We start from the raw sequence: 12,065 nt of genomic DNA, 5'->3' as shown, positions 1-12,065 counted from the left end.
GGAGTCTCCCGCGTTACACGGTTGTCCCAATGCATTCCCTTTTACACTTTTTTCCACATGGCTATTGTCACTTGCGTTGCCGGGAGCAGCTTCTCCGTGCCTTTCCCCCTGATAGGTAGTGAATATGAGAATAGCAACCAAAAGAATGCTGTCAATGTAATCAAAAGAACTAACTCATCATCCTCGCCAATGTATCACAGATTGTACAAAGCTGTTGACTCCAATGATAATGCATTGCATCAAACAAGATCTAAAGCATGTAATCGTAAACAGCTTGGTCCACATTTCAAAATGTTTACACCTAAAATTGGAATTTTGGGTGAGGGAGGGAGGTATTTCCTTAAATAGATTAAGGCCCATGGTTTAAATGCTGCTCTACTTCCCCTGGTACAGGTTGACATAAATGCCGCTCGCTATGCATGTGTCACAAGAAAAGAGCGATGGACTGGCTCCTCCTTGCTCTGGTTTGTCCCCTCGTTGCCAGGTGCCCTCAACCAATTCAACGAGAAGTCATTCCATTTCAGCCCGAAGAAGCTGTCTGTGCTCTGTGGAGGTATGTATGGCCAGAAGTTTCCTTGGTCTGCTTGCTACTCGCCAGCGCACGCGAGGAGTCCGTCAGCCTTTCTTCTACATTACAAGCCTCAGACTGGCCTTGGAGTCCCAGAAGGGGGCATACGCAGGCTAGATCCACATCTTCCTCGGGTTGTTTCATAAACCCAAAGACAAACCTTTAGCATTAGAAACTATTCTAATCACTTTCGTCATCTACACAGTCCCCTATTTCGATTCACAAAATGACAACTGTCTTCCTTAAAACTGGTATAGAACACCCCAGGCAGACTATTAACACGAGTAGCTCCTCGAGTATATTGACCACGATACGATATGGTGCGGAGATTCCATGCGAATAAAATAGCTTTACTATCGGAGATGAGTACAAGGTGTGATGTGAACTGAAATTAATCTTTAACCGTAAATCATGGAAAAGAAACAGTGGTTGGGGCAGTTTTTTGTGATGTAAGTTTTTAGGGTAAGCTCCACACCAGATTGCTTTGGCCATGTAGTAGAGGCCAGGAAGGTGGCTGGCTAGGACTTTGTGGCGCACACAAGAAGGCAGCATGTATGTATTAGGTCTCAAGATGCTAATAAATCACAATGTAAAAGATGCTGGGGTGATATCATGACTCCATGATCTAAACATTGCAGACCCCACTATTCCACCTTCGCTAATATAGTGCACAATTATTTTACAGAAATCGTATTAATTCGTGCTAAAGTTCTATGGGTCTTCAATGGAATGGACACACAACACATTACCAAATGTGATGATTGCCTGTATACAACAGATGATAGTTAACCTTTCCACAGAAAAAATGGACTAGTAGTCAAATTGGTAATGAGCTAAAGGTTTAACCAATTGACTTTAGTTTATAAACCGAGACAATGCTAAACGCTCTGCCCGGGGAGCTCAGAGCTGGCAGAGTGGCACTCACCCCTCTTCTGCATGTAACTGAAGAGATCGTCCAGGAATTCCTTCCTCTTCGGGTCATCATCAAGCTCGTAAAGCTGGAAAAGAGAGATAAAAGGGGCTAGTTAGTGGCATGGACATTAAATATGCATAGAAAACCGAGCACAGCTGGCATTTCAATGTTGTCGGATTACAAATGTACCCAATACAGTGATCAGAGTAACAAAAGAACATGCAGCTTCAATACACCTAACAATGCAATCAGGTCTATAAACATCTCATCCAAATCACTACTAACTGGACAATCGATGCGTCCCAATCAAGTCTAATCCTAATTATAGCCACTGGAGTGATCTGGAGGGGTTTTGAAATAACAAAAAAAGCCATCTTGAGGTTTTAAGAATGTCCAGCCATAATCAAAACCAATAACATGAACAGGGATGACAATAACTCTGAGACCAAATTAAAAACAGGCGTACTGGAATAATGCAGCAGGGGAGGGACAAATCATGCAGCAGAGTTGAGTGAATTATGCTGCAATTAAATATAAATTATACAACATAATGCAGCCCGTTTTGTAATAGTATTAACTTAATTATTTTGTTATTTTCACGCTTGTTATCATTGTCTGGGACTTGGCTGCTCCTCATTAGTACCAGTTTAAGACCGAATTTAGCAATAAGCAACACAAATCTAACCAGTCAGTTTTTGCAGAGGGCCTTCCTCAGCGATGAAATGCGTTTTGCTGCATTTTAGTAACTTGTGAACCGTTTGAGCTTGAAACAATTTTTTTGTGGTTAACCTCTGCAGATTTTGCTGCAGATGATGGAATATGTGGCATAGGCGGCAAATCTATAATTGTGCGCAAATCGTTGCAGCCACACAATCCCATAATTCCAGTGGCTCTGGTTATAACTAACAGTGCAATCAGGTAGAGTAATAGTGAACAATATTGTGCTAGGCGGTGTAAGGAAGATCTAGTCCTACTCAGAACTAATCAGAGGGGGTTAAAGATCGCCCAGACCTAATGATCACGAAGAATCTTGCCAGGGAACCCTGAGAATGGGCTCTCATCATTAAAACAGCGACATCCAATGGTCCTAAGGAAGTGAAACAGTAAGTATGCTCAAGAGACTGTGTAGATGTCTCTAAAGCTTCAATCGTAACCATAACCAGTAGCCTGGCCTGACAACGTGAAGACATTCATTCCATTCTAATCATAAACACAAAAGTGGAGGGTCTTAAGACCACCCCAAGCTAATCATGGCCAATAGTCATCAAGCGTTCTCAGGAACGATCAGTCTTACTAATAAACAAAAAAAGAATCTCATCAAACGTTCTTAAGATCCTCCAGTCTGAAACATAGCAAGGGCTCTGCGGAAGGTCTGGTACTACCCGTGTGCCAAAAAATGTGTTTAGGGGATTCTAAGAATATCCACTCTTCACCGTAATCAGTAGCACAATAAGCGGAAGGTGTCAAGAATATTCATTCCATATAACCTGAAGGGCAGTCAGAGGGTGTAAGAACATGACGTCTTTAGTATAGCCAACAATTACTTAATACAACCAGCAACAGTCAAAGAGCATCAAGAACTCACATTCTTAGTATAACCAACAACACGGTCAAACAGTGTCAATACTACTCAGGCCTGAATATAAACAAAACACAGTCAATGAATGCCAGGGAGATGCAGTCCTTAGCATTATCAACAAGTCATATTGTGTCAATAACACCCATCTCTTGGTACAAACAACAACTCCTTGAATAAGTGTTTAGAACATTATAGCCGTGGTGTATCCTACAACAGAATCAAAAGGTGTCAAGTACATCTGGTTCAGTACTTAGTATGTCCAATATAACAACCACATGATTTCAAGAAAGCCCCACCCAATGAAAGGATATTGGATGACCAAAAGGAGATGAAAGAAAGTCCATTAACAGTCATAAATAAAGCCCTGTCCATGACCACTCAGCGTCGAAATCCGAAAGGTTTACTCCACTCTCTTTAGGTTTTATGGTTAAAAATGTAGTTTGTGCAGTTGTAATGTTTCAGTCACATATGCAGAAACAACCCCTGGATGTTGCAGAGCATATGACCAGTGGACCTAAGCAGTAACGTAGGGCCAGATGAATGAAATGTTTTAGCATTCACAAACCCAAGGAATCAGTAAATTAGAAGGTTTGTGAATGATAATACCCTTTTTCTTATGTACTAAACACATATTGCGATTTCAGAAAACGTCTTTCAGATTTGCTATATGTGCTTAGAAATAGATACTGTATCGTATTTGTAAGGGACATCTCTTCCAAATACCAATGCAGTGTGCAATGTATCAATGTTTTGCAACTGATATATGACTGGAAATTATTGAAAAGTTACAGACTCCTCAGCTGGAGTGGTAACTCATTGAACTCTTGAATGCAGTTTTCTTGGTGGCGCGGATCAGTTGGTGGTGCTTCCGGGTGGCAAGCTTGAGGGTGGTCATGTTGTCCGGTGTTGGTTCCCTTCTCCAGGCTTTCTCGAGGGCTCGGCAGTTCTTCTTGGAGCTCTTGAGTTCGTCGGTGAACCATGGGGCCTTCTTGCTGCCGGGTCTGCTGGGCGGGGTCCTCAGTGGGGCGAGTTCGTCCGCGCAGTTGCTGATCCACTTCGTGAGGTTGTCGGCGGCCTGGCTGGGGTTCGCTGAGCTGGCGGGAGGGTGCTGGCTCAGGGAAGCGGCGAGCTGGTCGGCTGTGATCTTGTTCCAGCTTCTTCGAGCAACCTGTTGCTGGTGGTGGTGGATCGTCGTTCTTTTGAAGGTGAAGTGGACGCAGCTGTGGTCCGTCCAGTGGAGTCCGGTGGCGTGGCTGAAGGCGATGTCTTTGCTGGATGAGAAGACGGCGTCGAGTGTGTGTCCGGCGAGGTGGGTGGGGGTGGACACCAGCTGCTTGAGACCGAGGTTGGCGAGCAGGGATGTGGTGTTGCGGTCGTTGTTGTTCTCCAGGTGGAAGTTGATGTCCCCCAGGAGGATGTAGTCAGCGGAGGGGAGAGCAGGCGGGCTGATGAAGACGGCGATGTCCTCGCTGAATTGTGTGCGTGGTCCCGGGGGTCGGTAGATCAGGGTGCCTCTGAGGGTGGTTTTGGGGTCCGTGTGGATCTGGAAGTGCAGGTGTTCGGCGGTTGTCAGGGTGTCGTCGGTGTTGGTCTTGATGCGGATGGTGTCCCTGTAGATGATGGCGATGCCTCCTCCAGTCTGGTTGTCGTGGTCTCTTCGGGTGATCTTGTAGCCCTCTGGGATGGCGATGGCGATGTCGGGCGCTGAGGAGTCGTTCATCCAGGTTTTCGTGAGGAAGGCGACGTCAGGGGCTGTGGTGTCGAGGAGGTTCCAGAGTTAGATGGCGTGTCTGTGGACGGGGAGGGTGTTGAGGAGGATGCACTTCAGGTGGTTGCTGCTGGTGTTCGGCTTGGCGGGTGTTGGTGCGGGACAGGTCCGGATGCAGGTGAACTTGCAGGCGTGGCAGCTGAAGGGTCCGTGGGTTCGTCTCGGGGTGGCTCGGTAGCATCCCGGGATTCGGCCGGTGTTGAGTGCGTTGAGGGTGGCGGCGTCGTAGGTCCGGCGGGTGGGCTGGTGTCTGCGGGGCCCAGGGGTCCTGGCACTGGGCGCGGTCCAGGCGCGGACGGGCACAGACGGGCTTACATTTGGCGCGCCTTCGGCTGGATGCCCAGAGTGGGTGAAAGCTGCTATGGCATCTGTGTTTTAATGGTTCTGCTAACTTGTTATGGCTGCTACTAATAAATAGCAATAACGCTTCAATCATTCTGAGCTGCCAGCTCCTCCTGGTCCGTAGTGTACTGAGTCTGAGAACTGTGCAGTCATGCAGCCTAACTCTGCTCTACTCAGTTTTCAGCTGCCAGACGTTAGCATGTTTTAATTCAGTGATTTCTTAATTTCTTGTTGCTCAAGCGGGTGTCATTTCTGATATTATTAATATGTTGACCTCGTCTAAATTGCTTGATGTTATCGTGAGAAAGTGTCACTCATAGCCGTGAAAATGTCACTCAATTACAATGAAATTATGAAAATGTCACACAAAGCAATCTGAAACCTTGACAGCTATACAAACACATCACTGAAGGAATTACCACAAAACACTACAGTTCAAACATTCATTATTTCGATACTTAGAAGTCCGAAATACACTATTACCTCTCGCGCAAACACATATTTCCCAGTCAGATCCAGTAACGTTTAACTTTATAATTTCTCTCTTTCGACCTTCAACCGTGCTCCCTGCGCTACTGTAAGTCGGTAGATAAATAATGCTTCGGTTCAGGCAAAAGCAGGAAAAAAATGACCACGATCCAAGCAAGATGGGACTCGAACCCACAATTCCTGGCTTAGGAGGCCAGTGCCTTACCCATTAGGCCACTGGGACTGTACATTCTCAACACCGTTTCCTCTTTCTTTGTCTGTCTTCAGCACAACAAATGATGCACTGATGTTTTCAGAAGGTGGGGGGGTTGCTTTGGCGCGCGTGTATAAACATAAGTGCGCACATTTACTTGTCTCAGCATACACACTCATCATGTTGGGGGGGTTGTTGCTTTGGCGCTGATGTTTCCAGAGGGGGCCGGCGGGTGCTTTGGCGCGCGTTCATAAAAAGAAGTGAGCACATTTACTTGTCTCTGCATACACACTCATTCAGCTCTCTGTACGGTTTCTCTATGGAATACTCTGAGCTAACACTACAATCGCGCGTGCCTAACGAAACCCTCTATTTGCCTCGCACATTCTTCCTTGTTAGTTTTACGATGGTTTAATATCAGAACGAACAAAAGAACAAGCTGTTCCTCACAACAGCAACAAAAAAATGGCCGCCGCACAGCTCCGATTTTTTCGGATTCGGGGCGTGTTTTTAGGTTTGAGTGACGGATGACATCACAGGTACAAAGAACCTAAAAAGCACACCCCCGAATCCGAAAAAGACGGGGCTTAAGGGGAGTGACGCCCCTCTCCTCCAATGGCTGGCCAGCATTTACGAGGCCAGCCAATGGAGAAGAGGGGCGGGTTCCAAGCCCCCTAACTAAAAAAACATTAATTCTTTGGAGCTCCGCCTCCACTGCTTACAGCAGTGCGACGGGAGTCCTCGACCTAAAAACATAAAGGGGAATGGCGCATCTGTTGGAGCCTGTGTCATTCTGTAAGCATGCGCATATGTCTTCATGTATACGCGTGCCTGCAGAATGACGCAGGCTCCATTTTACTTTACTTTTTATTGACAGATCATTGACAGATCTAAAATAGTGGGAGGTACTTAGAGAGGTCAAAAAAATTAATTTTAAGTGTGATATTGTGCAGGGCTGGCAGCAATTAACTGCCTGGACCTCTCCAAAAATATATGTTTAAAAAAAGAGCCATCGTAAGGGGGGAGGAGCAATGGTGGAGGGGGTTGGAGGTAGCTGGGAGGAAGGAGAACAATGGGGAGAGGGCATGGAGCGCACGAGGGGGCAGGGAAAGAAGCACACACGAGAGCACAACAGAGAGCATGGGATAGGGGAAGAGGGGTGGGAGCAAACAAGCTAGAGCTCTGGAAATGACACACACACAATGTAGTACCTAACCTAAAAGAAGGAAGTTCCCCAAAAGGGAGCAGTAGATCAGCCTCTCAACAGGATGGTAAAGACACTAAGCTGCAGGGGAAGGACAAACATTAGATGGGCAAGGGAAGCCATCAAATCCGAAGTAAAAGGAGAGTGACAATAATGCCAGCCGATGGCAATCAATGAGCAGACTCTAAACCCCTGTACCTTCTTGGCAAATTCACAATTGATATTTTACATCCAGTCAGCTGATCTAAAATTGTTTAGTAATTTCAGAACACATTTGGCCAACAATAGCCCGTCATAGGAATTGCATAAGGAAATCATAGGAACAGCATTAGGCAATCACAGGAAGGGCAATAGGTAATCTCAAGGATGGCATTAGCCAATCATAGGAAGGGCATTAGCCAATCACAAGAATGGCATTAGCCAATCATAGGAATGGCATTAGGCAATCACAGGAATGTCATTAGCCAATCATAGTAATGGGATTAGGAAATCACAGGATTGCATAAGAAAATCATAGGAATGGCATAAGGCAATAATAGGAATGGCATTTGTATTAGGCAGTCCTGGAAAAGACGTGGATAGTATTACTATGATGCATTTTAACAAACGCTTGAACCTACTACAAGACATGCCATGCTTTGATTGGCCAGCGGAGGGAGAGGGCAATAAAAAAATATTAAAAATAAATCAGATATTCCCATGGAAAGGTTTTCAATGGAGCTACTGCTTTGCTCATCATTAGGTCTCATGGAAATGTTTCCACAGACATGTTTCTCCTACTCATACACTCTACGGAAGGGCTTCCAAAATAGTTCTGTCTCTCCTTATTGAGGGGCTAGCGTATGGCCAGCAAATGGAGGGACGGGAAGAGAGGCTCAGATAGTGGAACCAGTGATTTAATGAGGTCTTTCAGGCTTTGTTTTTTATTTAATAACTCAACCGTGTGACCAAGAGCTGGGCCTATTGCACAGGAGCTTTCAGCAGGTGATGTGAGGGAGACGAAGAGTGGAAGGTAAAGCAGAGTTACAAGGTCAGCAGTTTATTTTAAAATCAGAGTCCCAGGTAGCCCACCTTTCTCAGCCTGGCAAAAATGCAGTGAAATGCACACCTGTCACTGAAACTCATTTACTATGGCGTTAGCCCAAAACAGTGCAACTGATAAGTTGACCCACCAACCGTACCCATACACACTGTATAAAGAGCAGAGGAGAGGAGAGAGGAGTCCTTCGGCCTCTGATCCTCAACACAATCCTAACAGCACAAGAGGTTGTGCCCTACAAATAGGACATGGACAGGTGTTGTATCCACACAAAGTTTCACTAAGAAATTACCACTACTTGTCAGGTTCCCATTACTCAGCCCATCCCATTAATGAAACTGGAATCAGACATCTGGAGCCCCCTGCACCCATGTCCATATTCGCCTGGATACTTTAGTGACAACCCTTCTAACATGGTATAAGAAGTTTGAGGGATAAGGATGTTTGTGTAAATTTCACTATACAGAACAATACATTTTAAGGTCACTTGCACAAAGCCCATTGCTATATATATATTTTTTAATTTCCAAGTATTTTATTAAGAACATTTTTTAAAACACAGAAAATCCTGAAAAGGAATATGGTGTCCCTAATGACACAGAATAATCTGGTAACTTTGCCCCACTCAAAGAGTACTTGAAGAGCTGAGGATTCAACATTGCACACACACAGCCTGTTGTACAAATCCAATTCATAATACCAAGCAAGGTCCTATAATCTTTGATAAGGGTACCATGGTATCGAAAACGAAATATTGTGCAGCAAAAAGTTTCATAGAAAAATAGGAAGAAAGCTTAAGGGGCTAAGCATAGGTTAAATGAGCAAGTGATATCCATCTGTAACTCTCTTTCTGTTAGACAGGGTCGGCTCCTCCACTAAGGCGGAGGAGCGCCGCCCCACTGCTTTTCTGCAGTGCCAAAAAGGTAAAATTAAAATAACACACTGTTATTATCATTTTAATTTTCCTTGCTGAAGCCAGTTTTGGGGAGGGGCTTGGCTGTCGTCACAGCCAGCAGGGGGAGGAGTGGTGAGTGCACTTAAGTGCGTATGATGGTTTGGAAGGTGGTCTTGGCCCGCCCAAACAGTCATGCACACTTAGCATGTCTCCTCCCGGCTGCATTGCATAGTCTGGGTGGAGAACATGCACAGTTCACACTCTCTGTCCGAGTGCCGAACCACGGCACTCAGACCAATCGCGACGCTGCTGTCATGCAACTGACAGCAGCGTTGTGATTGGCGAGGGGATTCTGAGAGCCTGCGTGCTTCCGGTTCACAGAACGGGAGGATGGAAAGGACAGGGCAGAGAAGAGGGGGCGTACAAAAGGTAAGTGATTGTTTCTTTTTCTTCCCCATCCCTTCCCTGTCTCCCCACTACTGCCTGGGAGCAGCCGCCACTGCTGGTAGACTATCTAGCCACCGAGTCCACATCTTTTTAATATTCCCCAGGCATCAGACTGGATCGAGAAACTTTTCAGTATTACCTGAGCGAAAAGTCAGGTGGCACTATGCAGCTCTGTTACACTCTATAAATGATGTGCTGAGCCCATATAGGCACCACCCTGGCATGCAGACATCAGTTGCTGTCCACACCCAACCGACTTAGAGCCCCATGAGTGAATAGTTTGTGATCAGTGTGCAGATGCCGATCACAGAACAGGGACAATGAGAGGATCAGTGAGGAATCTGCGGCTAGATAGAGTCTCTACCAGAAAGAGCATTATCAAACATAACTTGTTCTTCTGATACTTTGAGTCACAGATTACTCACTTGTTGAATGGATATCAAGGAAGGTCTGTGAGAAAACTCAAGCCAGAAATTCCTGCAGGACCAAGCCAGCAAAGTGCTCCTTAAGGCGAACTGGCCATACAGACCACTGTACCTCGTGAACGTATGGTGGGACGCCCACGTAGTTGCCTGGCATAGGTCTAGGACAGGGACTACATGTGGTAGCGCAGTGGTTGCAACTTTGGCACTGGTAGAATGAGCATGCAGCCCTGCAGCAGGCTGCTTTATAGCCAATGAGTAGCAGATCTTAATGAAGAGCACGATCCAGCAGGAGATGGTTCTCTTCTGCCCAGCTTTGCCTTTTTTCGTACCAGCTAACTCCACAAACAAGAATCAATAATCTGGGGGTTCTGATGGACAACTCACTCTCTTTCAAGCTTCATGCCAAAAAAGTAGCAGGTACATGCTTTGGCCACCTACTTGGTCTGAAACCCTTTCTGGGTTTTTTTGACTCATCCACCAGACAAATGATTATTCAATCGGTGGTTCTGTCACTTCTCAACTATTGTAACTGGCTGCTATTGGGCGTAAATAAAACTGTCACAAAGAGACTCCAAAGGGCACAGAATGCAGCTGTCTGCATTCTTTTTGCCCTCCCTAAGCACTGTCACACCTCCCATCTCCTGTCTCGTCTACTTTGGCTGCCTATCGAACAGAGAATTCAGTTCAAAACTCTCTGCACCACCCATAGATCCTACACAGCCAGGGCACCCAGATACTGAGGGGCTCTGTACATTTTATGTCCCAACACGAGTACTGAGCTCCACTGACCTGCATCTGGCCTGCACTCCTAGGGTGCGCAGGGGCAGAGCGGGGGGAACTCTTTTAGGTATCTGGCCCCTGCCCTATGGAACTCTATTCCACTCAAGGCCCGCAGCACACAAGATCACTGGGCATTTAAAAAACAGATCAAAACCTGGCTGTTTTCATCCATCTAGCACACGTGTGTGTGCATGCTGCGCTCTTGTTCCCTTGCCTTTTAGAAACAGACTATACCTGGCTGTCTTTCTAACTGGGAAGCATCACTTCCCAGGTCATCCGTCCGCGAGCGCTGGGATGCCCCGATGTTGGGGCAGCCATGCGCTATACAAGGACTTCTAACATAACATAACATAACAAATAGCTGCTCATCCACCTGATGTGCTCTGCGACGATCGATGTAAACAGTGCTCTCTTGGAGTCCAAATGATGAAGTCTCCTCCTTACTGGGTTGAGGCAAACTATAGAATGCCAGCAGGGTGATGGTTTGACTGACGAGGAACGGCATCACAACTTTTTGCAGAAAAGATGTCAAAGTCCGTAGAACCAGCTTCTCTGAGAAGAAGGTGGTATGTGGTAGATTGGCACAGAGCCTATAGTTCACTTACATCCCAGATTTAGGTCCCATTCAGGCATCACCAAGCGTGAAAGGGGACACAAGTGTTTAAGCCCTTTCAAAAATCCGATCACAACTAGAGACTTAAACAAGGAGCGCTGGCCTGGCAACTGCAAGAAGGCCGAAAGATAACCTTTAACCGTGCCCAAGGGAAAACCTTGCCGAGCAGAAATAAAACAAACAGGAGAACGTCAGAAAATTTGGCCTGCGTGGCGTGTGCCACACAAAACCACAAATTTGTCCCACCAACAGGCTTATACAGTTTTTGTCAAGGGAACTGTGGCAGCCAAGATGATATCAGCCACCTCGGAAAGAAGGTTGAAGATATTCAGCTGTCGCTGCTCAATCTCCAAGCATGAAGGTGGAGATTGCAAAGGCTCGGGTGCAGAACCCTGCCCCGTTGCTTTGTCAGCAGGTCTTCCCAGACGGCAGTCTGATTGGAGGATAGATGCTAAAGCCCAGGGCTAGGATGACTTTGGCCCAGTCGTTCCTGATCTTCTTGAGAACTCTGGGCAGGAGTGGTATCAGGGAAAAGGAAAGCTCTTGAATTCCATGTGGGATGAATGTGCCTCAGAGGAAGAGACACCTTGGAAATTCCAGCATTTAAAAGTGCTGACATGATACGTTTTTACAAGTAGTGAACAGATCTAGCCACGGTTCTCCCCATTCCGCAAGAGGCCTCTTGCAACCGCCTGGTGTAACTGCTTCTGCCCCACCACAAACCGCCAGTGGGCCAGCAGGACGGGTATTTGGAAACAGGCGCCCCCCAGGTCTAATGCTACCATCCAATCTCCACGGTCGAGGGCAAAC

The 12,065-nt window shown here is 46.3% G+C and overlaps 1 protein-coding gene across 1 annotated transcript in view; it reads right to left on the bottom strand.

Annotated features, from left to right (window-relative positions):
* Positions 1–12,065, bottom strand: part of ARID3C (AT-rich interaction domain 3C) — a 482,830-nt gene that overhangs the window by 184,826 nt on the left and 285,939 nt on the right. Inside the window, exon 3 of the mRNA XM_086960272.1 lies at positions 1,494–1,566. Coding sequence (XP_086816398.1) covers positions 1,494–1,566 — 73 coding nt within the window. The remainder of the gene's footprint in view (positions 1–1,493; positions 1,567–12,065) is intronic.

This window comes from Lissotriton vulgaris, chromosome 3_1, assembly GCF_964263255.1.
Source record: "Lissotriton vulgaris chromosome 3_1, aLisVul1.2, whole genome shotgun sequence".
NCBI classification, from domain to species: domain Eukaryota; kingdom Metazoa; phylum Chordata; class Amphibia; order Caudata; family Salamandridae; genus Lissotriton; species Lissotriton vulgaris.
This window is presented reverse-complemented; position numbering and strand designations above follow the sequence as displayed.